At 45.7% G+C, this 27935-nt stretch overlaps 1 protein-coding gene and 1 pseudogene across 1 annotated transcript; both read left to right on the top strand.

Moving 5' to 3' along the window:
• Positions 1–12648: 12648 nt before the first annotated feature.
• Positions 12649–26711, top strand: GCSAML (germinal center associated signaling and motility like). The gene is made up of 4 exons (XM_062189994.1): positions 12649–12677; positions 24073–24122; positions 25845–25873; positions 26475–26711. The coding sequence occupies exons 1-4, from the start codon at positions 12649–12651 to the stop codon at positions 26709–26711; spliced, it is 345 nt and encodes a 114-aa protein (XP_062045978.1).
• LOC133758999 (U2 spliceosomal RNA) lies at positions 22182–22340 on the top strand (annotated as a pseudogene).
• Positions 26712–27935: the final 1224 nt, after the last annotated feature.

Below are 27935 nucleotides of genomic sequence, written 5' to 3'. Positions count from 1 at the left end.
TGGGGCAGCTGAGAGGCCTGGCTGCCCTCCACTCTTGCACAGATCGTGATGAGCAATCCCAGCTTAGCATGGATGTCTGAAGCCAGAGGATCCCACAGGGGAAGCTGGACAATTGCAGGCCTCTTCAGACATCCCCTGAAACCACTGTGTTTTAAGAGGAAGGATCAGTTTATTCTAACCCAGTTTTACCCAGGCATGGGGACCATAGCAAATATGGAGCCTGCTGTTAGCTTTCCAGTTCCAGAGAGGGGACTTTACCTGTCCTTCTGACTGCAAGCTGACCAGGCACCATGGACATGGACACGCACTGTGTTCCCAGTGCTGTAAAGCACATGCAAGTCTTCCATGGTGTAGGCACAGCCACGGGACCCAGGGCATTTGCCCAAACCCCCACACACTGCTCTGACGCCGAGATGTTGGTGATTCTCACACCAGCAGGTGTGTGTGTGTGTGTGTGTGTGTGTGTGGTGGGAAGAGCCCTGGGGAGTAGGGTCCCACTCCTGCAGATCAGGAGGCAGCCGGGACCTGCTGTAGTGTGGATGTGGGAGAAGGGAGACAAGCTGGAACAGTCACATGCAGTGGAGCTTTGCAAGTCCTCTGAAGAGAGCCACAGCAGCTGAGCTGGAATGGGAGGCTACGTGACAAGGGCAGTGAGTGTGCCTGCATGCAGGTGTGCCTGGTGTGGAGAGTTGGAAACTGAGGTGACTCAGTTACAGCAGATTATATGCAAACAGTGTGTCCATGTCCCCATGAACTGGGGACTCTGAGGCGCCTGGTGACCTGACCTATTTCTAGAGGTACCCAAAGCCCAGAGCTGCTTCATGACACTGGAACTGCGCCCGAGCAATCCAGAGTCTTGGTGCAGAGGCAGCATTTCCATTCAAGTTTGTAAAAATGGTTACAATAAAAGCTCATTCCTTAAATGCCGCCCCTTCCCCATACTGTGCTGTCAAGACAGGGAGAAGTGATTGGTGGCAGCTGTGGAAGTGAGTCCAGTTCAGTCTGTCTGAGCTAACTGCAGATAATCTGTGCCTGGCAGCCTGCTAAAATACAAGGCCTGCAGCAGAGAATCAGATGGTTTAAATGAGTCAGTGCCCAGCAATCCTGACAGACAAAACCCCAGTTTATGTCAAATATGGAAATCAAACAAAGACACATGTGTCACTTACTGAGGTGAGCTGGCAGTGGTGTCTCCCTTCGTGCAGGTGGCAGTGCTGTCACTTGATATCATCATGAGCCACATTTCTGTGGTGTGGAAGCCCCCTGAGCACTGGAAGTCCCCAGGCCAGGGGGGCACCAAGTGCTCAGACTATGACTGAAGATACATGAATAGGTGCAAGCTAGGAAAACGAGTTTAATTTTTTCCGAGGAAAACTGGTAGTGGAAGGAGTCAGGGTAGCTCTCACTGTGTTTCCAGGAGCAATATCTGTGGGCCGACCCTCAGAGGGCTGAGGGTTCTTTGAAGCCCTAGACATTGGTCTCCCTTGGTGCATTCCGGAGGGAAACAGAGGAATACGGTGTTTGTCAGGGGACAGGAAGGTGGGGGACAGGAAGGCGGGAGGGGCCTGGGGGTTTTCCCCTATTGGGTAATTATAATTTAATTGTAATGTGCACCACAGAATTGTTTCTTCCTGTGAACAGAACATTGTTTCAGGCTTGTGCGTTGGCGAATGCAAGAACTGATCATGTGGTGGAGTCACAGTCGCTTGCTCTGCTAGGTGTCACTGTTGGTGCACACCTCAGTGATGAGCTGATTCTCCTTAATGGGATGTTTGTGTTTATTGTGGGAAAATCACATGGCAAATTATCATGTGACTATTTTATAGTGTATGAGTCCATTCTTGCATTTTTTGGGCAATATTACACAGCCATCACTGCTATCAAGTTCTAGAATTTTTCCAAGACCCAAATGGAAAATCTGCACCTGTTAAGTAGTCACTTCCCATTTGCCAACTCTCCCCAGTCCCTGGAACCACTACTTTGCTTTTTGTCTGTGGGCTTGCCTGCCTTAGGTGTCGCACATATGTGAGATCATGTAACATGGGGCCTTTGTGTCTGGCTTCCGTCGTGTTGGTGCTTCATTCCCTTTGGTGATTGAGTGACAGTCCACTCCATGACTCAACTCATTGGTTTATTTATTGGTTGATGGGCATTTGGGTTCAAACATCAGGGTTTTTTCCATCATTTGACCGTTGTGCATAGGGCTGCCATGAACATGCATAGACAAATTTTGTTTCAACATTGATTTTAAATTATGATGAGTGCTCATCTAGGAATGGAAATGCTTGAACTGCTGAATCTTTCTGGAGTAGCAACTCCATTTTACATTCCAACAAGCAGTGTATCACCCATTTCTCTCCACATCATTGCCAGCACTTGTCATTGACATTCTTCTTTATTAAGCCATCCTGGTGGGGGGGAAGTGACGTCTCATGTTTTTTCCCCCCCTTTTTTAAATGAAGCTAGATTTTTTTTTTACATATTTCATTTATTTGAGAGGTAGAGTTACAGAGAGAGAGAGAGACAGACAGACAGACAGACGGAGAGATCTTCCATCTGCTGGTTCACTCCCCAAATGGTTATAACAGTTGGATCTGGACCTATCCAAAGCCAGGAACCAGGAGCTTCCTTCAGGTCTCCCACACGGGTGCAGGGACCCAAGCAGTTGGATCATCTTCCACTGCTTTCTCAGGCCATAAGCAGAGGGCTGGATCAGAAGAGGAGCAGCTGGGACTTGAATGGGTGCACATATGGGGTGCTGGTGCTGCAGGTGGAGGCTTAGCCTGCTGTGCCACAGTGCCGGCTCCCATCTCATGGTTCTGATTTACATTTCCCCAGTGACTATTGATGTCGATGTGCTTATTGGCTACTTCCTATCTTCTTTGGAGAAATGTTTGCTCAACACATTTGCACATTTTTCCCCCAAAGAAACCTTTTATTTAAGGAACACAAATTTCATGCATTTCCTAAGTACAACTTCAGGAATATAGTGATTCTGTCCACCATACCTGCCCTCCCACCCACACTCCCACTGCCCCCCCTCCTCCCTCTCACCTTTCCGGTCCCATTCTCCATTAAGATTCATTTTCAATCAACTTTGTGCACAAAAGACCAACTCTATACTAAGTAAAGATTTCAACAGTTTGTGCTTGCAGGTGCGCATGCCCACATCACACACATACACACAAACTGTTTGAGAACAAATTTTACATTTAACTCTCATAATACAACTCATTGAGGACAGAAGTCCTGCATGGAAAGTAAATGCACAGTGACTCCTGTTGTTAATTTAACAATTAACACTCTTATGTATGACATCAGTGACCACCCAAAGCTCTTGAAATGAGCTGCCTAGGTTATGGAAGCCTTTTGAGTCTACAAACTCCATCAGTATTTGGACAAAGCCATAAGCAAAGTGGAATTTCTCTCCTCCCTTTAGTGAAAAGTGCATCCTTCTTTTATGGCCACTTCTTTCTGCTGGGATCTCACTCACAGAGATTCTTCATGTAGAACATTTTTTGCCACAGTGTCTTGGCTTTTCATGCCTGAAATGCTCTCATGGGCTTTTCAGCCAGACCAGGAAGCCTTGAGGGCTGATTCTGAGGTCAGAGTGCTACTTAAAGCAATTGTCATTCTATGTGTCTGCTGTGTGGACTGCTTCCCATGTTGAAATATTCTCTCCTTTTTAATTCTATTATTATTACCAGACACTTGATCTTATTTATATGGTCACTTTAGCACTTAATCCTATCTATATGTTCACTTTAACACTTGATAGGATCACTTTAATACTTAAGATGGTGTTTTTACCACCCAGCTTAATGGGATTTTGGATCCGGTGGCAAGTTTTTAAACCCTTAGAAGTAAGTCCATAGGAATATATGCAGAACTTTACAGTGTACAGTTTTGCAGTTACAAACTTCCTTCTCCTTCTCTTATTCCCACTCTTATTTTTTACTGAGATTATTTTCAATTGACTTTATACATATATGATTAACTCTACATTAAGTAAGGAGTTCAACAAATAATATGAAGGGAAAAAAAATGAAAAAAAAAATAAAGCTGTTCCTCAGCAGTCAAGACAGTCAAGACAAGGGCACCTCAAGTCATCCCTTCTTGAACTGTCAATTTCACTTCTACAGATTTTGTTTAATGTGCTCTATTAGTTCTCACAGATCAGGGAGGAAAATATGGTATTTGTCCCTTTAGGACTGTCTTATTTCACTAAGTTTGATGTTTCCCAGATTTGCCCATTTTGTTGTAGATGACCGGATCTCATTTTTTTTTTACTGCTATGTAGTATTCCATAGTGCATATATCCCATAATTTCTTTATCCAGTCTTCAGTTGATGGATATTTAGATTGATTCCATGTCTTGACTATTGTGAATTGAGCTGCAATAAACATGGAGGTGCAGATAACTCTTTTGTTTGCTGATTTCATTTCCTTTGGGTAAATTCCCAGGAGTGGGATGGCTGGGTCATGTGGTAGGGCTATATTCAGATTTTTGAGGTGTCTCCATACTGTCTTCCATAGTGGCTTTACCAGTTTGCATTCCCACCAACAGTGGATTAGTATACCTTTTTCTCCACATCCCTGCCAGCATTTGTTTGTTGATTTCTGTATGAAAGCCATCCTACCTTGGATGAGGTAAAACCTCATTGTGGTTTTGATTTGCATTTCCCTTATGGCTAGTGATCCTGAACATTTTTTCATGTGTCCGTTGGCCATTTGGATTTTCTCTTTTGAAAAATGTCTGTTTAACTCCTTTGCCCATGTCTTAACTGGGTTGTATTTTTTGTTGTTGTGGAGTTTCTTGATCTCCTTGTATATTCTGGTTATTAATATTTTATTGGTTGCACAGTTTGCAAATACTTTCTCTTATTCTGTTGGTTGCCTTTTTACTTTCCTGAGTGTTTCTTTTGTCAAACAGAAACTTCTTAATTTGATGTAATCCCATTTGTTAATTTTGCTTTGACTGCCTATGCTTCTGGGGTCTTTCAAAGAACTTCTTGCCTGAGCCAATGTCTTCCAGAGTTTCCCCAATGTTCTCTAATAATTTGATGGTTCTGGGTCATAGATTTAGATCTTTAATAATCCAATTTGAGTGGATTTTTATGTAAGATATAAGGTACAGGTCTTGCTTCATACTTCTGTATGTGGAGATCCAGTTTTCCCAGCACCAATTGTTGAAGAGGCTGTTTTTGCTCCAGGGATTGGTTTTAGCTCCTTGGTCAAATGTAAGTTGGTTGTAGATGCATGGATTGATTTCTGGTGATTCTATTCTGTTCCATTGATTTATCCATCTGTTTTTGTAACAGTATCAGGCTGTTTTGATTATAACTGCCTTGAAGAATATCTTGAAATCTGGTATTGTGATGCTTCCGGCTTTGTTTTTGTTGTATAAGATTGCTTTAGGTATTCAAAATCTCCTGAGTTTCCATATGCATTCCAGCATCATTTTTCTAGATCTGAGAAGACTGTCTTTGGTATTTTGATTGGTATCACATTGAATCTATAAATTGAATTTGGAAGAATGGAAATTTTGATGATACTGATTCTTCCAATCCATGAACATGGAAGATTTTTCTATTTTTTTGTATCTTCTTCTATTTCTTTCTTTAATGTTTTGTAATTCTCATTGTAGAGATCTTTGACATCTTTGGTTAAAATTATTCCAAGGTATTTTGCTTTTTGTTGTAGTTATTGTGAATAGGATTGATCTTAGAAGTTCTTTCTCAGCTGTGGCATTGTCTGTGTATACAAAGGCTGTTGATTTTTGTGTATTGATTTTATATCCTGCTACTTTACCAAACTCTTCTATGAGTTCCAATAGTCTTTCAGTGGAGTCTTTTGGATCCCCTATATATAGACTCATGTCATCTGCAAATACGTATAGTTTGACTTTCTTCTTCCCAATGTATCCCTTTGATTTCTTTTTCTTGCCTAATGGCTCTGGCTAAAACTTCTAGGACTATATTGAATAGCAGTGGTGAGAGTGGACATCCTTGTTTGGTTCTGGATCTCAGTGGGAATGCTTCCAACTTTTCTCCATTCAATAGGACACTGGCCATGGGTTTGTCATAAATTGCCATGATTGTGTTGAGGAATATTCCTTTTATACTCATTCTGCCTAGAGTTTTCATGAAAGGGTGTTGTATTTTATCAAATGCTTTCTCTACATCTATTGAGATAATCATATGGTTTTTGTTTAACAGTTTGTTAATGTGATGTATCACATTGATTGATTTGTGAATGTTGAACCATCCCTGCATACCATGGTTAAATCCTACTTGGTCCATGTGAATGATCTTTCTGATGTGTTGTTGGATTTGATTGGCTAGAATTTTGTTGAGGATTTTTTGCATCTATGTTCATCAGGGAAATTGGCCTGTGGGTTATCTTTCTCTGTTGTATCTTTTCTGGGTTTAGGAATTAAGGTTATGCTGGCTTCATAGAAAGAATTTGGGAGGATTCCCTCCCTTTCAATAGTTTTGAATAACTTGAGAAGAATTGAAGTTAGTTCTTTTAATGTCTGGTAGAATACAGCAGTGAAGCCATCTGGTCATGGACTTTTCTTTGTGAGGAGGGTCTTTATTACTGATTCAATTTCCATCTTGGTAATGGGTCTGTTTAGGTTTTCTATGTCTTCATGGCTCAATTTAGGTAGGTTGTATGTGTCCAGGAATCTATCCATTTCTTCTGGGTTTCCCAGCTTTTTGGTATACAACTCTTTGTTGTAATTTCTGATGATTCTTTTTATTTCTGTGGTGCTTGTTGTTACAGTTCTGTTTCATCTCTAATTTTTTTGGTTTGGATCTTCCCTCTCCTTTTTTTGGGCCAATGGTGTGTGAATTTTGTTTATTTTTCTAAAATACCAGCTCTTTGTTTTGCTGATCTTTTGTATTTTTTGTTTCAATTTTGTTGATTTCTTCTCTAATTTTAATTATTTCCTTTATCCTACTAGCTTTGGGTGTGGTTTGCTATGTTTTTCTAGGCCCTTGTGATGCATTGATAGTTCATTTATTTGGCGCCTTTCCAATTTCTTGATGTAGGCACCAATTGCTATAAACTTTCCTCTTAACACTGCTTTTACTGTATCCCATAAGTTTTGATATGTTGTATTGTCATCTTCATTTGTTTGCAGAAATTTTTTGATCTCTCTTTTGATTTCTTCTATGACCCACTGTTCATTCAGATGCATGTTGTTCAGTCTTGATGTGTTTTCATATGTTCTCAAAACATATGTTCTCAAAATTCCCAAATTGCTGATTTCCAGCTTCATTGAATTGTGGTCTGAGAAGATGTATGGTATGATTTTGATTTTTTTGAATTTGTTGAGACTTGCCTTATGGCCTAGCATGTGACAATTCTAGAGAAAGTTGCATATAAATTTATAATAGTCACATATTCCTGCTGAACTGACCCCTTCATCATTACATAATGCCTTTCTTTGTCTCTTTTAACAGTTTTTGTGTTAAAGTTTATTTTGTCTGATATTAAGATGGCTACACCAGCTCTTTTTTGGTTTCTGTTGGCATGGAATATCTTTTTCTGTTTTTTCACTTTCCATCTGTATGCATCTTTATTGGTGAGATGTATTTCTTTTAAGCAGCAAATAGATGGGTTTTGTTTTTTAATCCATTCAACCAGTCTGTGTCTTTTAACTGGGGAGTTGAGGCCATTTACATTCAAGGTGACTATTGATAAATAACAACTTTGCCTGCCATTTTTCCATAAATATTCCTATTTTTTTACTTTGGATTTCTTTTGTACTTTTAATAAAAGATTTTCTTCCTTCACCTTCTTTCATATTGATGACCATGTTTCTGTGTTTCTGTATGTAGCACATTCTTAAGTATCTTTTGCAGGGCTGGATGAGTAGTGACAAATTCTTTCAGTTTCTGTTTGTTATGGAAGGTCTTTATTTCACCTTCATTCATAAGTGAGAGCTTTATTTTACAGGGTACAGTATTCCGAGTTGACAATTTTTTTCTCTTAAAACATGGACTATATCTCGCTATTCTCTCCTAGCCTGTAGAGTTTCTGTAAGTCCACTGTGCGTCTACTTGGAGATCCTCTGAAAGTAATCTAGTGTTTACCTTGTGTATATTTTAGAATCTTTATGTTTACTATGATGAATTTTATTACAATGTGTCTTGGTGAAGATCTTTTCTGGTCATGTCTATTAGGAGTTCTTTGTGCTTCCAGTACTTGGATGCCCCTTTTTTTCTCCAAATTAGGGAAGTTTTCTGTTATTATTTCACTAAAAAGGCCTTCTAATCCCTCTCTTTTTCCATGCCTTCAGGAAGTCCTAGGACCCATGTGTTGGGTCATTGGATAGTGTCCTCTAGATTACCTACAGTGTTTTCAGTTTTCTGATTCCCTCTTCTTGTTTTTGGTATGACTGTAATTTCCTGTGCTCTGTCTTCCAGGTCAGATATTCTTTCTTCTCCTTCATTGATTCTGTTGTTAGGGCTCTCCACTACAATTTTATTTGTTCTGTAGAATTATTCATTTCATTTTGATTTCTTTTTAAGATCTTAATTTCATCAGAGAAATTTTGTTTCATGTCATGTATTGATTTCAGTAGTTCATGCATTTGCTTCTGATTAATTCTATGTAATCTTCTGATCAATTCTTTGTATTCCATTTCTGGCATTTTTTCAATCTCATCATCTTCACAAGCTAGTATTGAGTTATTTTGGGGGTGTCATGTTGTCTTCCTTACTCTTGTTTCTTGAATTGCTGTGTTTATTATTCAGCATTTGTGGAGATATTCATTGGTTTCTCCTTTGTTTTTTCATTGTGGCAGCTTTTTATCTTTGTACTATGTCTGATTGGATTATTAGAATGCCTTCTTTCTGTGAATATCTAGAGGTGTGTGGTGAGTGTGTCCAGGGAGCTCTGTTCAGTTCTCTAGGGTGAAAGGTGTGTCTGAGGTGACACTCCCAGGTTTGATGTGGTAAATCTCCTCTTTTTTCTTTTTTATCAGAGGGGAAGTTTATTCTGTTCACTGAGCTCCTCTCAAAGGAGACCAATGCCTGAGCGCTAACCCTAGAGGGTATAATATATGTCCGCTCTACCACAAGGACCACACAAAAGATCTGTGAAGTCCTCAGTGAAAGCTCAGATTCCTCAGCAATGTCCCTCCCCAGGTAACCAGGAAGCCCTGAGCATGTGGAGCCTCCCATAGTGGTTGCCCAAAGTTCCAGCGACACCATGAGCCCTCCCACACAGCCTCAGTTTTTTCACAGTCCTGGCACACAAGCTTCCCACAGTCATGAGCTCCCAGCCCCCTGTTAGTTCTCCCCTCTGGAGTCAGGAGTCTTGGCTGGTTTTGGGGCATGGATACAAGCTGATGCAGCTGTTACATATGTCTAAAATGGCACCCGCTCTATTGGCTTGTTATTGGATGCCATTGCAAGGTGATTGGGGAGAGAGAAATGTGTCCCACCTTTTTATTTTTTGCTCCTCTAGTTTGGCAGGTACACTATCCCCCATGGGGATCCAAGTCGGGTTGCCTCTAGGCTCTTCCTGCAGCTTGATTGCCAGTGGCTTGGGCTGCTGCAGTCTGGTCTAACCTCATTTTCCAACACTGCTGTGTAGGGTCTCAGCTGCTGGGGTCCTGAGTATGTCTACACCCTCCACCTAGGTCCACTGTGTCCCTCTAATTTGTGTGGAGTTTCCTCTTGTTTTCTCCCTAACTCTTCCCTGAGACTGTACTCTCTCCACTTTTTTTAAAAACTATCTTCTCCTAGACTAGAGTAGTAAGCTGCCTCCATACTCTGCCATCTTGGAAGCCCTTACACTTGCACATTTTTGATTGAGATGTCCTTTGCCCATTTTAAACTGTTATTAACTAATTAATTAAGCTAATAGTTCTGAGTTTCTCATGTATTTTGGAAATTAATCAGTTATATATTTTTAAAAGATTTATTTATTTATTTGAAAGGTAGAGTTAGAGAGGCAGAGAGAGAGAGGTCTTCTGGTTCACTCCCCAAATGCGTGTAATGGCTGGAGCTGGGCTGGTCCCAGCAGGAGCTGGGAACTTCTTCCAGGTCTCCCACATGGGTGCAGGACCCCAAGGACATGGGCCATCTTCTACTGCTTTCCCAGGCTATAGCAGAGAGCTGGATCAGAAGTGGAGCAGCTGGGACTTGAACCGGTGCCCATATGGGATGCTGGCACTGCAGGCATCAGCTTTACCTGCTATGCCACAGCACTGGCCCAATCGTTTATATTTTCTCTCATCCAATCAGTTGCCTTTTCCATCTCTTGATTATCATGATACAGTGTCCAAGTTAACATTAAGGCAACGTTCACTTAATAATCTGTTAAGAGGACAGATCTCACATGTAGTGATGGGTGATGCAGTGACTCATCCCTTGGTCATGTGAAATGCATGCAAAGGTCCATACTCATCAGGTTGTACACATTAATTATGCTCCATTTTTTGGTGCATTAAGTACACCTTAATAAGGATGGAGAACAAAGTAAAAGCAGTGTTTGAAATGCATTGACGGTGTGGGAAGACACGTGCAGAGGATGCTCTTTCTGGCTGTTGTTAAACCAGCGGGTGCTGGCACATGTCCCTGGGGCAGACTGTCAAGGTATGCATTAGAACACACAAGGGGCTGCTTTATGCCATGGGTTCTGTGCTGGATAAGTGCTTACATGTCTAGGCTTTGTACACGAAGCATATGAGCATTTGATAAGCACAGAGAATTGACAGTTCCTGGTGACGAACATGTCTGTGTCAGAGGATGGACCCTGTACTCCTTGCTCCATAGACCAGGGAAACCCCAAACAAAAGAGCTTCCCTGTGGAGAGATGCCTCCCACAGATAAGGGGCAGTTGGTGTGAGGCACCTGCACAAACCCCCAGAACCACACGTGTGGTGCTGGCACGTCTAGTGGTGAGCGACCAGCTGAGAGGAGGATAGCCTTCACAGTAGCAGGGCCAGGAGGACTCCATTCTGGGTTCCCGGTTCTGCAGGTCTGAGGCAGATCCTGGGCACCTGCATTTCCTACACCACAGGAGTGCCTGCTGACCTTGCTGCTGCCCACACTGGCAGGACAGTGCCACCCAGAGGCAGCATGTGGACCCCAGAGTCAGCAGTTGATGTCATCCCTGCAGGATTTGCAAAGGTTTGTGCAGCTTTGAGAAGTGTCTTGCTGGAGTGTGAATTAGGGGGACCCCAAATCTGAGAGGGGTGTGTGGCAATCCTGCTTCTGACATCTGTTTATCATGTGTATGATCGATGAATAAAACAATCACTCCAAACTTTGGGATGACTGGAAAACACCTGCACTCTGTGGCTTGTAGTCACCTGAATTTCCTGGATCCTGGTGTCCTCCTTGGGAATACCATTTGGAATAGATGAGCCTTGGCCTCTGAATTCTGCAAGTCGACTTCCTGTTGGTTGAAGGCTGCAGAAACCCAGCTGCCTGCTGTTCCTTGTCTGAGGCCAACAGCTCAGTCAGCTGCTGATCTGCCACTGATACCGGTCCTTGAGCTTATCTGCAGGGCCAGTTTCAGCTGTGGCGGCTGTGGGCAGTGCAGGCAGGAAGTTGAGTCAGTTGGTGGGCCAGGTCCTTCAGGCAGCATGCGTCCCTGTGGAGTGGGGACAAGAGCAGGGTTGCATGTGTCTGTGGTGGGGACAAGAGCAGGGCTGCATGTGTCTGTAGTGGGGACAAGAGCGAGGCTGCATGCGTCTGTAGTGGGGACAATAGTGGGGCTGCATGTGTCTGTGGAGTGGGGACAAGAGCAGGGCTGCATGTGTCTGTAGTGGGGACAAGAGCGAGGCTGCATGCGTCTGTAGTGGGGACAATAGTGGGGCTGCATGCGTCTGTGGTGGGGACAAGAACAGGGCTGCATGGGTCTGTGGAGTGGGGACAAGAGCAAGGCTGCATGTGTCTGTAGTGGGGACAAGAGCAGGGCTGCATGCGTCTGTGGTGGGGACAAGAGTGGGGCTGCATGCGTCCCTGTGGAGTGGGGACAAGGGCAGGGCTGCATGCATCTGTGGAGTGGGGACAAGGGCAGGGCTGCATGTGTCCCTGTGGTGTGGGGACAAGAGCAGGACCTTCTCTGGGGACCCACACCCTCCCTGCAGTTTTTGGGTCTCATCTCCCTGTTCTCCCTTCTTTTCCATGGACTCCTTGGCATTTCAAGACTGGCACACTGGACCAGATTTTGTGGCCACAACCACAGCAAGACCTTTTTCTTTTTTGTTCTTTTCCTAAGAAGGAATGTTTGGAAAAATGCAGTGTCTTGGGGTTTGGGGCCTCTGGCTTCTGAGAAGAGGGACAAGCCCTGCCTGCTGGGTCTCACAATCTTGGAATTTACTTGGGAGCAGAGCGAACACTTCTGTAAACCTTCAGCCTGATTCTCCCACACTGTGTACACTTGCCTGTGCGTGCACTCTCACACACATGCACACGCGTGCGCACACACAGCTTTCTGTCCCCTCCCCTGGAGTGGCTCCTGCCTTCTCTGCAGTGCCCGCCCCCTGGCAGCTGGCGGTTGGCAGGCAGAAGCCAGTGGTCAGGGGAGCGTCCTGCTGCTCACACTTTGCCTGCTGTTGCTGTGGTCAGGACAGCCCCGAGTGAACCGAACAGCAGCTGAGCAGCCGGGTCCTGGGAGAGGATGGGCAATTACCTCCTGCGGGAGCAACGGTGAGTGTGACTCTGGGCAGAGCCCAGGACATGGCTGGGAGTGGGTGCCTGTCCAGGTGGTGGGCAGGCCGAGCTTCAGGAAGGCTGAGCGTGGAGACAGTGCCCCCTGACTTTGGGGCTGGAGGTGGCCACTGTGGCTGCATCTCTATGTGTCTCATGCCGTGCGTCATTGCGTGGGCCATCTTTATACCAGAAAGCTACTCCTGGTTTATCTGAAATTCAGTTTGACTATGTGTCCTGCCCTCTATCCAGAAACCCTGGGCTATGGTCTCCTGAATCTCTCTGCCCCTCTTTTTTTCTCACTGGGTGTAGGGCTCACTTCCAAATCATCAGCTGCATGGGGGTCAGTGTGAGGGAGAGCAGTCAGGGTCTTGAAAAGGATGCATCCCCAAATATGCACTGAAATGAGTGTAACCAGTGCTTTTTAATCTTGCATTCTTCCTTGGCTTTATAAACTGTAGAACAGGACGAATGCTGTTCCGACCTTTTGCTAAGTCTTAGATTATTGGCTCTGCAGCCTCCCGTGCCCATCTGCTCACCCCTCCCAGGCCACACAGATCTGCTCAGGGCGAGACCCTGCTCATGCGCCTGTGCTCCAGTGGGGACATTCACTCTCCACTAGCCTGACTTATGTTAGATTTTTTATATAAATTATTTATTAATGAGAGAGAGAGAGTGCTTTCTTCCACCCACTGTTTCACCTCCCGAATGGCTACAGCAGCCTGGGATGGGCCAGGCTGAAGCCAGGAGCCAGGAGCTCCATCCAGGTCTTCTACATGGGTGGTAGAGACTCAAAAACTTGAACCATCATTGGCTGCTTTCCAGGCGCATTAGCAGGGAGCTGGATTGGAAGCAGAGCTTCTGGGATTTGAACAAGGCACTCTGATAATCAGATGCTGGCATCACAAGTGGAGGCTTAACCCATTGTACCACAACAGCCAACCCGTACTTGTGTTGATTTCAAGGTTCCAGGACCCTGTTTTAATCACTCCCTATTTTATTTATTCATTAAGAGAGAGAGGGAGAGAGAGATTCCACCCAGCTGGTTCACTCTCCAGATGGCTGCCACAGCCAGGGCTGGGCCAGACCAAAGCCAGGAGACAGGAGCTTCTTTTGGGTCTCCCATGTGGATGCAGGGGCCCAAGCAGTTGGGCCATCCTCTGTTGCTTTCCAGGAGTGTTATCAGGGGGTTGGATTGGAAGTGGAGCAGCCACGACTGGAACTGGCACCCATATGGGATGTGGCTTTACCCGCTATGCCACAGCGCAGGCCCCAGTCCCTCCCTTCTTGTCCTCTTACCCCTAGGGCTTTGTCTGCCATCTTTCTTAGCACCAGACTCCAACTCAGTGTCCTGTGTCCAACAGGGAGTCTCAGGTGCTGCCGTGGAGAGCCTGACCTCTCTGCAGCTCAGCTGTGTCAGCCAGGCACAGCTTTCTGCCCTTTCTGCCATGAACACATGGTGTGGACGTTGCAGTCCTCTCAACCTGACCACTGCTGATGCCTCCATGCACGTCCCCTGCCTCGGCCAGCGGCTCCTTTGCTCCAGAGCCCACTTTCAGTCGTGTTTACTTGTCTCAGTCTGCACTCTGGAATGCTGTGGTCCACGGCTGTGTCTTCCTGCTGCCGCCAGCACTGATCTTTGCAGTGTTCTTTAAGGGTTTTTGTGGGCGGTCCAGACATTCATGTGTGGAACAGCACCACGGTCCACGTGCAACTGCCTTATGGAGCCTTTGTGTCCTTCGCAGTCCCTGATGCTGCTGCTGTGTGCAGAGAGGGGGCCCCTGGAGAGTGCCCTCTGCCTGCTCTGATGCACGTGCACTCTCACTGACGTCCCCGAGCAGGGACACAGTGATGTGCTTTGCCATGCTGAGTTTGGGGGCTCTCACGCTTTAGTTGCACTGGGTTTTAGGCCTTTGCCTTCTGGCTGTCACCTCTCTGGAGGCAGCCACAGGCCTTCCCCTCAACTCACAAAATGACAGCACAGAGGCTGCAGGCATTTTCAGTCAGGGACAAAGTACCTGGGTTTGCTGAAATCGGCGAAGACACTTCCTCGTTCTGCCTCCCAGCCCTCTCTCTCCTACATGGCAACCCCGGAGGAGCCTGTACCTGGGGTTCAGATCTATTTTGGAATCCAGGCAGCCAGGACTAGGAGGAGAGGTCCTACAGTTGGCATGTGTGACAGAGCCCAGCACAGCCCAGGGTCTTCCCCACTCTGCCCCGACCCTTCTCTAGGGCAGCAGTGTCGGGGGCCACAGAGCTGTCTGCTCGTGCTGGTGCACATGGCTGCCGGCTGTGGCAGCTGCCATTCTGCCAGGACAGCTTCCCTGGTTTTCCTGCAGCTGCTGTGTGAGGCGGTTGATACTGTGATCCTGTTACTGTGAGCTGGGAAAAAGACGATACCACTTGGTAACACACTGCGTCAGGATACACGCGGCAGCTGGTCATGGGAGGCAACCTCTGCTGAACTTGGGAAGGCAGGTCAGCAGTGCGGCTTGGAGGGAAAGGCAGTGGATAGCTTTGTCTCTGGCTTTATTGAGGCATGATTGACAGATGAAAGCTGTATGTGCTGGAGGTATGCAGTGTGAAGTGAGGTGCACCTGTCCACTGTGGACATGACTCCCACAGCCAGGCTGGTTAGCACCCTTCACCTCACAGACACCTTGTGTGTATGTTGCCAGCTCTTGGGGCCCACCTCCATGGATGGTTCAACTAAGAACTCGGGAGGCCAGAAAAGCCACCTGTAAGTCTCTGCACAAACTCAGGTACCCACTGCCCTTGGCTGTTGGCTGTTCGTGCTTTAGTGTCCATCTCCCTCCGTTAGAATCAAGACTGCGTGTGAACAGAGTGATAAACGTCTGGACCCAGGGTCTGGGTCTGGCGGCCACAGGCCTGACTTCCTGGGGCCTTGCTGCATGCCTTGCAGTTCCACTCGCGGTGGATGCTGCCCCTGGCTGTCCAGCACTGGCGTTTTGCACCTGCGTTCTCTATGTCACGGGCTGATGGCATCCTTTCTGAACACACATGTTTACCACGGTGCTGCCCGCAGCAGAAGTGGTGTCTGGGGAGATGGCTCAGGGCTTATACTGGGCCCTGTCCCTGCACCTCCATAAACCTGCCTCACTGCCCCATGTCCAAAGAGAGAACAAGATTGATGGAGCCTGGAGGTGATTGTGAGGAATAAGTGGACCAATGGATAGATGTCAGGGGAGACAGCAGGTGACTAGTCCGTGCTAGCTGCTGTGTAACCAATTCGTTTTCAGCATTGCTTCCACGAGTCATTCTCAGGAATCATCATTTAGAAGGCTGTGCATTCACATGCAAGGCAAGTGCCCGTGAGAACAGGTGGCAGAATTCCACCCCGTGGAGCTTATTCCAGCAGGAAGGGTAACCACCCCATGAACAATATACTCGCACCGTGGTGAGTCCTACAGACTGCAGGCAGCTGAGGAGGGCTTGCAGCCCAGGCGGAGGTGTGAGGGGCAGTGCAGAGACAGAGTGACCAGGCCCTGGTCCACTTGCTGCTTCAGCTATCCTGGACTGGGTAATTTATAATTACCCAGTTCTCAGGCTGGAGGCCTGGAAGCCCAAGAGCTCGGAGCCAGGTCTTGCTACATCGTAACGTGGCAGAGAGAGAAGGGATGGGAGGGTTCACGTGTGACAGAACTCAGGTTTACAATCAAGCAGTTTCTGCCCCAGGGAACCCCGGGCAGTAGAAGCCTCACTCAAGACTCATCTCCTGCAGGCCCCATTTCCAGTACAGCCAGTGGCACTGGGATCTCATCCTGGGTTTTGGGGGGATGCTGCCATTGCTGCAGCAGGGTAGATGTGTGGGGTTTGCTTCCAGAAACAGGAAGCTTAGAGACAGCCCCTGGGCCAGGTGTGAGCATGGTGTGCAGTGGTGTGGGGAGGGCAGAGGGCAGGGCAGGACTGCAAGTTGCCCACTCCACGCCCCATAGCTGGTTCTTCCGAGTGCTCCCACTCCAATTTCTGTCCTCCTCGCATCACCTAATGCCACTTGGTCCACTGGGCCAGTTCTCCCTTAATTGCAGACTTTACTGCTCACCCAAGCCCACTGGACAGGTGTTGTCAGGGGACAGATGAATCACACCCTGCCCGCCCATGCCACCAGCTTTGCTGTTTCCGACTTTGTCCTCTGGGTTTTCAGTAGATTTCTATTTCTTAAGGAGCCTGGAGGGCAGTGGGTGGAGAAGGGCCATGGGAATTTAGAGTGAGGGTGACTCGAGAGTCAATGGAGAAGTGACACCGCTGTGATCAAAGTTGAGTTAAATCACGTGCTGTGGTGATTGGTGTTTCTCTGCTGATAGGGTAACTGTCATTTGTGGAAAGCTGCGTGAAGCTATGGTCTTGGCTTAAAGAAAAAAATGAAGCATCCAGGGGAAGTGGCTGCAGGAGCAGATTTTAAAAAGGACAGGCCCCTGAAAAACCATTGTACTTAATGCTTTGTTGTACCTTTAAGAACATAGAAATTACAGAGCCGAGATAATTAAAGCTGAGAGAGTTAAAACTTGTCAAGGTCACCTCTGCTGTGAAGAGACCCACGTGTGGCTTACACAGTGAACTCTCACATTATTCCCAGGACGTCCCCTGCCTTTCTCAGCTTTGGCCGTCGATGGTGGGCTCCAGCAGATGTGTGAGTGGGGGTGCTGCAGAGGCGGGGGGAGGAGGGCGTGGCTGGGAATCACACTGTAAACGCCAGGCAGAGTGCTTTCCACTGCTCTCCATGAGGCACTGCTGAGATGATTCTTCATCTCAACACTGATTCAGCTCTCTGAGGACTTTATCCTCTCATGTTCATGTAAAACTGTAAACAGATTTTACGGAAAGTTCCACTTGACTTCTGATGAGTTTAATTCAAAGTCTATGTGCTGTGCCTGCAGACCTATTAGTCCAGTCAAACAGTGGTCTGGGACTGTGTTTACCCACACCTTCGGTGTGTTCTGTTGGGGCTTTAAAGTTTTGGTTGTTCTTTCATAGATAGTATACACAGCAACACATCTATGCCCCCCCCCCCCAAAGTCTGCTATTGCTAGAATATTATTGAAAGTTGTAAGATAATTGTACTCTCTACCAGCCTTGCTGAATTTGTCATTTCTTTTAATGGTTAATTCTTTTTTTTTTTTTTTTTGACAGGCAGAGTGGACAGTGAGAGAGAGAGAGACAGAGAGGAAGGTCTTCCTTTTTCCTTTGGTTCATCCCCCAATGGCCACTGCGGCCAGTGTGCTGTGGCCGGCGCACCTCGCTGATCCGAAGCCCGGAGCCAGGTGCTTCTCCTGGTCTCCCATGCGGGTGCAGGGCCTAAGGACTTGGGCTATCCTCCACTGCACTCTCGGGCCAGAGCAGAGCGCTGGACAGGAAGAGGAGTGACCGGGATAGAATCCGGCACCCTGGCCGGGACTAGAACCCGGTGTGCCAGCACCGCAGGTGGAGGATTAGCCTATTGAGCCGCAGCGCCAGCCTTTAATGGTTAATTCTACTGTGTTTTGTATTTAGTTATATCATCTACAAAATTAAAGAATTTTCTATCCTTTGTCATTTCTTTCAGTTCTCATGCTTTTTTCTTGTTTATATTATTATTATGTTTAAGAATGTCAGTATTCTTAGGTTTCCTTGCTTGCAACTAACTTTATTGGATTTTTCTCTAAAATTTTTCCATTAACTTTGTTATATAATTTTTGGTATATTGCCTTTATCAAAATATATTTTATAACAAGTTTTATAAGAATTTTTAGTAATGGGGCTAAATAGTATCAAATTAAGTTTTCAAACTACTGAAATAACCTCCTGCCTGTCTTCATAGATTTCTAAGGTGATTAATTATGTTAACAGGATTTTTCCCCTTATGATCCATCCTGAAGTTTCTGGGAGAAAAGCCACTTAATTGTTATGTGTATTATATTTACTGTCCTTTTAGATTTAATTAATTTATGTGTTGTTGGTGATTATTGCATCCATTTTCCTGGGTGAATTGGGCCTGTGATTTTTTTCTCTGTATTTATTTAATTTTGGAGTGAAAATATATGAATCTCATTTAAGGAATTTGGCATTATTTTGCATTTTTCTAGGGACTAGGTGTCACTTGAAATTTGGTAAAATTATATATGCAACCATGTGAGGTAGGATTTTTTGAATTATTGAGAGTGTTCATGTATCAATATTTACATATTTTCCCACCAGGATATTATTCATTTTAAGCTGTCATGTTTATTATATATACATTTTCATATTTGTCTCATGTCTGTAGATCTGAATTCTAAATTATCTGTTTTCATTTTATTTTTAGTCCTCTTCCCTTTTTCCTTAATTCGTCTTAATAGACTTGTGCCATTGTACTGATAATATTCTTTTCTAATATGACATTTATTTCTACTCATAACTTTTTTGAAAAAGATTTATTTATTTTATTTGAAAGAGGTACAGAGAGAGAGGGAGAGACACAGAGAATCTTCTGTCTCCTGGTTAACTCTCCAAATGGCCTCAGCCACCAGGGCTGGGCCAGCCTGAAGCCAGGAGCCAGGAGCTTCATCTGGGTCTCCCACATGGGTGCAAGGACTCAAACACTTGAACCATCTTCAGCTGCTTTCCCAGGCACATTAGCAGGGAGCTGGATCGCAAGTGGAGCAGCTGGGACAACAACCGGTGCGCACATGGGATACTGGTGTTGCAGGCAGCTGCTTTACCTGCTACGCCACAGTGCCAGCCCCTCTTCTCATAACTTTTGAATCACATGCTTTGGTCTATCTGCTGTGTTAACCGTGCAAATCACCCGGCTGCTCTGAGTTAATTTCATCATTTAGTGTTTGCTTAAGTATCACAAAGATGATAACAATGATAGGAGTAACACGCCAAAGGTCAGCTTCTCCAGGAGTGGATAATGATGGCCACTCCAGCAGGCTCCAGAGGTGCTTGCTGTGGCTCCACTGCCAGGGCTGAGGGCACACACGCTGCCGCTCCTGCTGGGGTCGGTGGAGAAGCTGAGCCTCCTGGATTGCTCTTCTGGACCTCTTACCTTTTCTGGAGAGTCAGGGAGTTTGCTTTGCTGATTAGGATCAATCCTCATCTTGAGCCACCTGTGATTAAATACAGACAGGGACTCAGTGGTTAGAATGTAGGCATGTTGTCCAGGACAGCATAAGCCTGGTCTCCACTCGAGTTCTGAGATGTGTTCTGTGTCTGTGCCTGTTGACGGGCAGGAAAGAGACGCTTGGCAGAAGGAAGCTGTGCGCTCGATGGCAGCAGTCGGTGAAGCTGGAGAAGGGGGTGGGACAATCTGGGGCAACAAGCTCTCTTTCCCCTGTTTCCATCTAGCTGCCTGGGAAGGAGCCGGAAGAAGTGCAGGAAGGCAAGCCCAGGCGTGACAAGGTAAGAGGCCATTGGTCGTCTCCCAGATTCGAGTCCACGGTCTCTGTCCCACAGGCAGGATGGCCTCTTTGGGGATCCTTTCAGTGAATTGGCGGCAGCTTAGATGGCGGCTGCCTGAACCAGAGAAGCAGACCCCACATGTGCCTGTTTTGTTTCTTATGTAAAGCAGGTGGGCGTGAGAAGCTGGAATGAAGGATGTTTGCTTTTGGTTGTCTGTGCACACACCACACTTCCACCCTGTTCCTCTAGAGTGGCAGAGTGATCTGTGGAACACCCAGGTCCAGTCATGCCTTTTCCTTCCTTGACACCACTCTGTGCTCTCCACGGCAGACTCCGCACCAGGGTCTGCAGTGCCGCCTGCACTTGCTCCCACACAGCTCCCTGAGCCGTTCCCCACCTCGTGCAGTGTTGCCAGGCCTTTGCTTGCTGTTCATGCTCTTCCAGCCTCACCTCAGGGCACTGGCATGTGCTGCTGTTCCACTGCACAGTCTCCCCCTCACCTCCTTTCTTTCCTCCATCCTGCTCTCCATCCCCCTGCCCTCCCTCCTCCTCTCCATCCCCCTTGCCCTCCATCCTCCTCTCAAACCCCCTTGCCCTCTGTCCTGCTCTCCACCCCCCTGCCCTCCATCCTCCTTTCACCCCCTGCCCTCTGTCCTGCTCTCCACCCCCTGCCCTCTGTCCTGCTCTCGATCCACCTGCCCCCGTGCTGCTCTCCACCCCCCTGCCCTCCGTCCTCCTCTCCATCACCCCTGCCCTCGTCCTGCTCTCCATCCTCCTGCCCTCCATCCTGCTCTCCAACCTAAGGCTGACTGACACTCTCCTGGATGTGCTGGCTTTTGAGGCACATGCCTAGACTGTGGGGAGCTGCACTTCTGGGCACCACCCTGCTAACATCTGCTGTGGCTTTATCTCCACCTATAACTCTAGATGTGCTGTCGTAACCTGTGTCATCCATCTCCCTTTCCCGACCACAGCCTCTTTGAGACACTGACCACAGGGGTGGAAAATAGATATCTGGACGTTGATATCTTGCCTGGCCTTAGATGGACAGAGACACCCTGCTGTGACTGCCAGCCACAGGTTTTTCATAGCATTGCCTCCCTCTTTGCTAATCACTTCATCTCCAGCTCTGGGTTTCTGTCTCTAGGATGGCCTTCTCTTCTGTAGTAGGAAAGGGCAGGGCTGGGTGTGGTTGGTTTCCACATCAGCCACCTGGAAAATGATTCCCTGGCACTTTGCATGAAGGGGAGGGCTGAGGCCATGCTGACCCTCCTCAGGGATGGTGGAGGGCTTGTAGCTGGAGAGGAGACAGTGAGGATGGCACCGTTGTTGATCCAGGGTTCTGCTCAGGCTGATGCTGAGAGGTTGGTTCTGTCAGTGCCACCTCAGCCAGGCACTGGATGTGAGCGTTTGACTTAGGCACTGAAACCTAGTGTTTGCTTCATTGTGTATAAAATGAGGCTGGCGCTAAATGCTGTTCTCCAGTTCCTTCCTGTTCAAGGAAGTGAGCATGTCAACATTTTCAAGTGCCAGCAAGTCTTAATCACAAACAGACAACAGCCAGATGAAGAGCATTAAGTATTGAAGGGAATTCTGTGAGTGAGCCCGGTGGCCCCTCAGCAGTCGGCTTGGTGAGGAGGAGCTGAACTGTGTGTCCTGGTCACTGCAGTTACATTTGCGTAGCTTCCAGGAGTGGAATGGAGGTTGGCTATCCAGCTGGCTAATTTCACAGGATGAAGCTTGGTTTTTTTTTTTTTGTTGTTGTTTTTTTTTTAAAGATTTATTTCTTTGAAAGGCAGAGAGGAGGGAAAGGGAGAGGAAGTCTTCGACCTGCTGATTTACTCCCCAGGTGGCCACAACGGCCAGGGCTACACCAATCTGAAGCCAGGAGCCAGGAGCCTCTTCTAGGTCTCCCATGTAGGGGCCCAAGCACTTGGGCCATCTTCAACTGCTTTCCCAGGCCATAGCAGAGAGCTGGATTGGAAGTGGAGCAGCCGGGACTTGAACCAACGTCCATGTGGTGCTATGCCACAGTGCTGGCCCCATGGGTGAGACTTTTTGAATAGAGTTACAATCTGAACATCTTCCCGAGTCAGATTTGGTTATTTCATTTTTACCAGAAAAATCGCTTCTCGGCCTTTTGGCTAAGATCAAGTGTAGTATCATTTTTACCAGAATATCATTCAGTTCATAACTTTAAACATATTTACAGAAAGGACAGATGAGTTCTTTCAAGATATTTAACTTACAATGCAGGTTTATAGAGATATAGATATAATTTACCATTTTACATACACCATGTGGTAAGTTTGTATAAACACTGACAGTGATGTAACCACCAGCACAGTGGAGATATGGACTGTGTCCACCACCCTCCCTCCCTCCCCAGCAGCCCCTGCTGACCACTGAGTTGATTTCCGTTTTGCTTTTTTCCAGGATGTCATGGTATGCTTTTATCTTTATTACATCCTTAGTTTTTCTTTTTCTAGCTTTTAAAATTTTATTTGTTTGTGTTCAAAACTCATTTTTTTGGATTTTCAAGTTTTATTGCCTAGGAATGGCAGCATATAGAAGTATAAAGTTCCTTCTCCATATTTTTTTCTGCATTGTATCTTTTGTTACAGCAAATCTATTATTATTTGATATTTTCAAACTTGCTTTTATTTTTTTCTTGGGTATAGGTATTTTTTAATTTCAAACATTATTTTACAATCCTAAATGTAATTCTGATTTTATTTGTCATGAGGATCTGTGTGGTCTGTGTTATTTCTGCTTTGTAGGTTCTATTAGTCTTCATCGAGACAAGCTTTTTACATTCTCTAGATTTTGATTTCTTCTTTTGTAGAATAGCCTTAACCTTAGATTGTGGTCAGTGCGTGCCTGGCTGGCTTAGTGCTCAGGAAATACCATGATGTTTATGATGGTCACAGATTTTGAAAGCATGCTATGTAAGCTTTTGCCAAACATTGTAATTGGAAGTGTATGAGTTAGAGAACATTTAACAGTGCATTTCAGATAGTCTCTTCTTAATTTTCCAGCCTGTCATTAGATGACTAATTTACCTACAGTTTGTTTGCATTACCTTTTATGTTTTCTTTTTTGTTGGTTAATATCAATCAAATATTTTGGTGTGTAACAATTCATGGCAGTAGTATTTGTGGGTTTTAATCTTTATCATGCCGTCCTTTGGCTGGCTGCCTCTGAAGTGAGGGAGAGTGGTTTACTTATTTTTTAAAAAGATTTGTTTGTTTGAGAGGTAGAGTTACAGACAGAGAGAGGGAGAGACAGAGAGAGAAGTTTCCATCTACTAGTTCACTCTGAAAATGAAGTAGAGAGCTGGATCAGAAGAGGAGCAGCTGGGACATGAACCAGCACACATATGGGATGCCAGTGCCTAAAGTCAGTTTCTGAAACAGGAGGGTCCATGTGGCAGGAGGTCAAGGTGGACAGGGAACTAACTGGCAGACACACTGACCTGATTCTTTGGTCTGGTCTGGTCCCATTTCTGCATAGCAGGCTGCTTTAGTTGTAGAGTTTTCTAAAGTACTGCACATTGGCTTACCTGACAGAAATTTATTATTTCATAATTCTACAAACTGAAAAAGTTGGACATCAAACTGTTGGCTGCTTGAGTGCTTCATGATAAGCCTGTCATCCTGTGTCCTCCTCGCATGTGGTAACATAGAGGCAGTCTGATATCTTAGTATTATGACAGCGTCGTGTCCTCTATGTGTCCTCCATCTGCCTGGAGATCTAGGTGCTCTGATAACCTCGTAATTCCTCAATTTCATGATATAAGCATGTAGTTTTATTCTATACCTTTCATTCTTCTCCTAGATTTTTGTGGTTTTTCAGAAAGGCTAGAGCAAGCAGACTTTTAATTGTAAGATGATTTAAAGAGCAAATGCTCTTTTTTTCTCTCTTTCATTTTTATTTTTTTTAACCAAATGGTTTTTGATGTGTGTTTTAGTGTCAGAGAACCTGAACTATCCCACATTACTGTGTTTGCTTGTAGGCAAGAAGTGACTACATCTGAAAGAGAAATTCAAGGGCAACACAAAAGAAGTACGTCACTGCTGTGCTCCATTTCTCGTTGTGGGAAGTACAAATGTCATCAGTTCCTGTTGCTGCTGTTTGAAGGATTGTGGGAGATACTGTGTAGTCCTTTCTGTCTTGTGAGGTTGATCATCTCCTTCTCTGTATTATAGTAATATCTGATTATGATTTATTTCAGTTCACATTTGATAAGCTTCTGTGGGAAGCAGTTAACTAAGATAATGCAGATTTTAATTTAACATTGGTTTTTTTTTTCTGTTTGTTTGTTTGACAAGCAGAGTGGACAGTGAGAGAGAGACAGAGAGAAAGGTCTTCCTTTGCCATTGGTTCACCCTCCAATGGCCACTGCAGTGGGCGTGCTGCAGCCGGTGCACCACACTGATCCGATGACAGGAGCCAGGTGCTTCTCCTGGTCTCCCATGCGGTGCAGGGTCCAAGCACTTGGGCCATCCTCCACTGCACTCCCGGGCCACAGCAGAGAGCTGGCCTGGAAGAGGGGCAACCGGGACAGAATCCGGCACCCCGACTGGGACTAGAACCTGGTGTGCCAGCACCGCAGGCATAGGATTAGCCTATTGAGCCGCGGCGCTGGCCAACATTGGTGTTTTAAAGCAGGGCCGATTTGAATATGAGTTGGTGACCAGTGCATTTTTTTTTTTTTGCTTAATTATTTGCAGTTTACCACAGTATTTTTGTGCAGCAATCATGCAAAAGCTCAAAGTAGATAATGAATAAGTATGTTCAGTACCTGAGAATGGGTATACCTAGGGGAAACACCTTGTTTTTTCTTTTTTCCTTTATTCCAGTTCATTAACTGTAATTGTCAAATAGAAATAATACCTAGTTAAGGCTACAATGTGATGGACTGATGTATGTATTATATAATGATTACTGCATCAAATTTGATTAGCATATTGGTTACCATGCATGGTTACTGCATGTGTGGGTGTGTGGTATGTGTGTACAGGGTGTGTGGTGTATGTGGGTTGCATGTGTGTGGTATATGTGTGCGCAGGTGTGTGGTATATATGTGGGGTGTGTGTGTTGCATGCACACAGGTGTGATATAGGGGGTGTGCATGTGAGTGTGTTCAGGAGTGTGGTGTGTATGTGTGCACCCGTGTGTGAGGACCAGCCAACAGGCTCTTGGCAAGGTCAGATGGGTCCTGTGGTGCTCGATTCAGATTCCAAGGCATTAGTGCCTGGGCAGCCTCTGCAGGTGCAGGTGTGGGTGCAGTATCCCATCTGCCCCAGCTTCCTGTGAATAGTGGGCACGCCCCTGAGCACAGGCTGTGGAGTGGATTCCACATTGCTTCCGAAGTCACAATGCAATCGATCCGAATTTGTGTGGAATTTGAAAAATTACTCTTGTTCTGCAGCTTTCCCTGCAGTGACTGCATCTTTAAAACTTATAATTTTTGGTGATATTTTATAGAATTTATCTCACATTTACAGCAGCATTTCTTCTTTCCTTCTTCCCACACTCCATTGTCACCATTTGTGATGCTATATTTTACAACTAAATTCCGAGCTCCGGTGTGTCCAGCAGACTTGGGGTCAGCTTGGCCACAGGCACCCTCAGCACATGGCGGAAGGTGGCAGGTGTGAGTGGCCACAGCTTAGGTAATCACCTCTCTGCAGCGTCATCACTGCCTCTGCTCCTTTTCATCCTCTTCAACCTGTGATGATCCAGAGGTCTCAAGTTGCTTTCCTTTTATTTTTTATCCTACAGGGCAAGAAATTCCATCTACTTCTAATCAGGTAATTAGACAAAAGTAAGAACAAAGCAAAAAAACAAAGAAACAGAAAAACAATTTCTTCATTCCATTTGTCTGAATATATCACAATATAGGTGATTTTATGCTTTTTTTTTTTTTAAAGATTTGTTTATTTGAAAGTCAGAGTTACGCAGAGAGAGAGAGGTCTTCCATCTGCTGGTTCACTCCCCAGTTGGCTGCAACGGCCAGAGCTGCACCAGTCAAAAGCCAGGAGCCAAGAGCTTCCTCTGGGCCTCCCACATGGGTGGGAGAACTTGGGCCCAAGTCTTGGGGCTTCTACTGCTTTCTCAGGCCACAGCAGAGAGGCGGATTGTAAATGGAGCAGCCAGGATTCAAACTGGTGCCAGTATGGGATTCCGGCGCTGCAGGGTGGGGCTTTAACCCGCTGAGCCACAGTGCTTGCCCCTTATAATGAGGTCTTAAGTCACTAGGGCTTGGACAAGGCCTTTTAAAAAAAAATTTATTTATTTATTTGAAATACCAGAGATATCACCATCAGGTGTCCAGGGAGAGTGGAGGGTGGGCACTGAGTTTGGTTTTGATGATCTTGGGTCCTTGATTTCTTTTCTCCCTGTGTGTGGTAGGAGCGTGAGAATGGCAGTGGATCTGATGAAGTGTGCTACAGCATCATTAATCACGCCCGCCACCGGAGGTCCTCACTGAACTCCAATGATGATGGCTATGAGAACGTAGACGCCACAAGGAGAGTGAGGGTGTTGAGAGAGGGGTCAGAAACCGACTACGCCCTGCTGAGGACTTCTGTTGCTGGGCCCTCTTCCTACACCACTGAGCATGATTACGAAACTGTGCTGCCACACTAGAGCGCACGCACTGCCTCGTCATCCCCCAGCAACGCAGGCGAGGCAGAGTGGCAGCCTTGGGACTGTTCTTCACCCTCAGCAGCTCCTGACATGTTCATTTCTGGCCAGAGTTTATAAGTTACATAGTTTTATTAGATCACTTTGGGCAGCTCCTCAGTTGTGGCGTCCCTGTTTTTGCTTGTGATGTTTGGGACACAGAGATGTTGAAAAACCTTCTGAGGACAATAAGGATGCACAAATGTATGTTCTAGAGTCTTCGCTTCCAACTCTGCTGTCCAAATTTCAAACACCAATGTCTCCAGTGATGTGGTTCCTTTTTGAGGTGTAACCTTCTCAGTAAACTTCAAAAATATAAGACCAGTGACCAGACCCTTTGTTATCCTGATACGTCACTTTTGCTTCTTTCTGTGTACTGGAAAGTCTTACTTACAAACTTATGGTAATAAGTAAGAACCAGTAGTTTTTAATACTGGATTTTTTGAGAGGAGGAACTGAAAGTGTCACAAGAAAAAGCAATGAAACAGTTGCCTATCTTTGCCTTTCTGTCCAATAGTAAATTGAAGGGTTCTGTTCAAAGATTAGTTAAAAAAAAGGAAATAAATTTTTGCTTAAAGTTTTGTTCACAATAGACTAGCTAATTTAACCTTTTTATTCTTAAAGGAATTTTTAAAAAAGATTTATTTTATTTATTTTTATTTATTTGTAAGAGTTATAGAGAAAGATAGAGCCAGAGAGAGAGAGAGAGAGAGAGAGAAAGAAAGAGGCCTTCCATCCACTGGTTCACTCCTGAAATGACCGCAATGGCCAGAGATAAGCTGATCCAAAGCCAGGAGCCAGGAGCTTCTTCTGGGTCTCCCATGCAGGTGCAGGGACCCAAGGACTTGGACCATCTTCTGCTGCTTTCCCAGGCCATAGCAGAGAGCTGGATCAAAAGTGGAGCAGCTGGGACTCGAACTGGTGCCCATATGGGATGCTGGTGCTGTAGGCCAAGGCTTTAACCTGCTGCGCCGCAGCACTGGCCCCTTTAAAGGAATTTTTAAATGATACACCAACTTCCCAAAAGTGTATACACAAAAGCCTTCACTGAGAATATCCACGATGCATTTTTCTATTTGGTTATAATATTCTGACCTTTTGGTGATTGACAGGCCTCAATTGATAGTGCGTTTCAGCTAACTTATTTGTATACAAGTTTTGCCTAAGTCTAGTGCTCCCTTGTGATGT

Source organism: Lepus europaeus, chromosome 4, assembly GCF_033115175.1.
Source record: "Lepus europaeus isolate LE1 chromosome 4, mLepTim1.pri, whole genome shotgun sequence".
Lineage (NCBI taxonomy): Eukaryota > Metazoa > Chordata > Mammalia > Lagomorpha > Leporidae > Lepus > Lepus europaeus.
Note: the sequence above shows the minus strand (reverse complement) of the source record. Positions and strands in the feature narration are given on the sequence as shown.

Excerpts from the sequence above, each read along its gene's own strand:
- GCSAML (XM_062189994.1), top strand. The coding sequence starts at position 12,649 with ATGGGCAATTACCTCCTGCGGGAGCAACG. Across the intron at positions 12,678-24,072 it reads TACCTCCTGCGGGAGCAACG|GCAAGAAGTGACTACATCTG; the intron begins GTGAGTGTGACT and ends GTTTGCTTGTAG. Across the intron at positions 24,123-25,844 it reads TCAAGGGCAACACAAAAGAA|GGCAAGAAATTCCATCTACT; the intron begins GTACGTCACTGC and ends TTTATCCTACAG.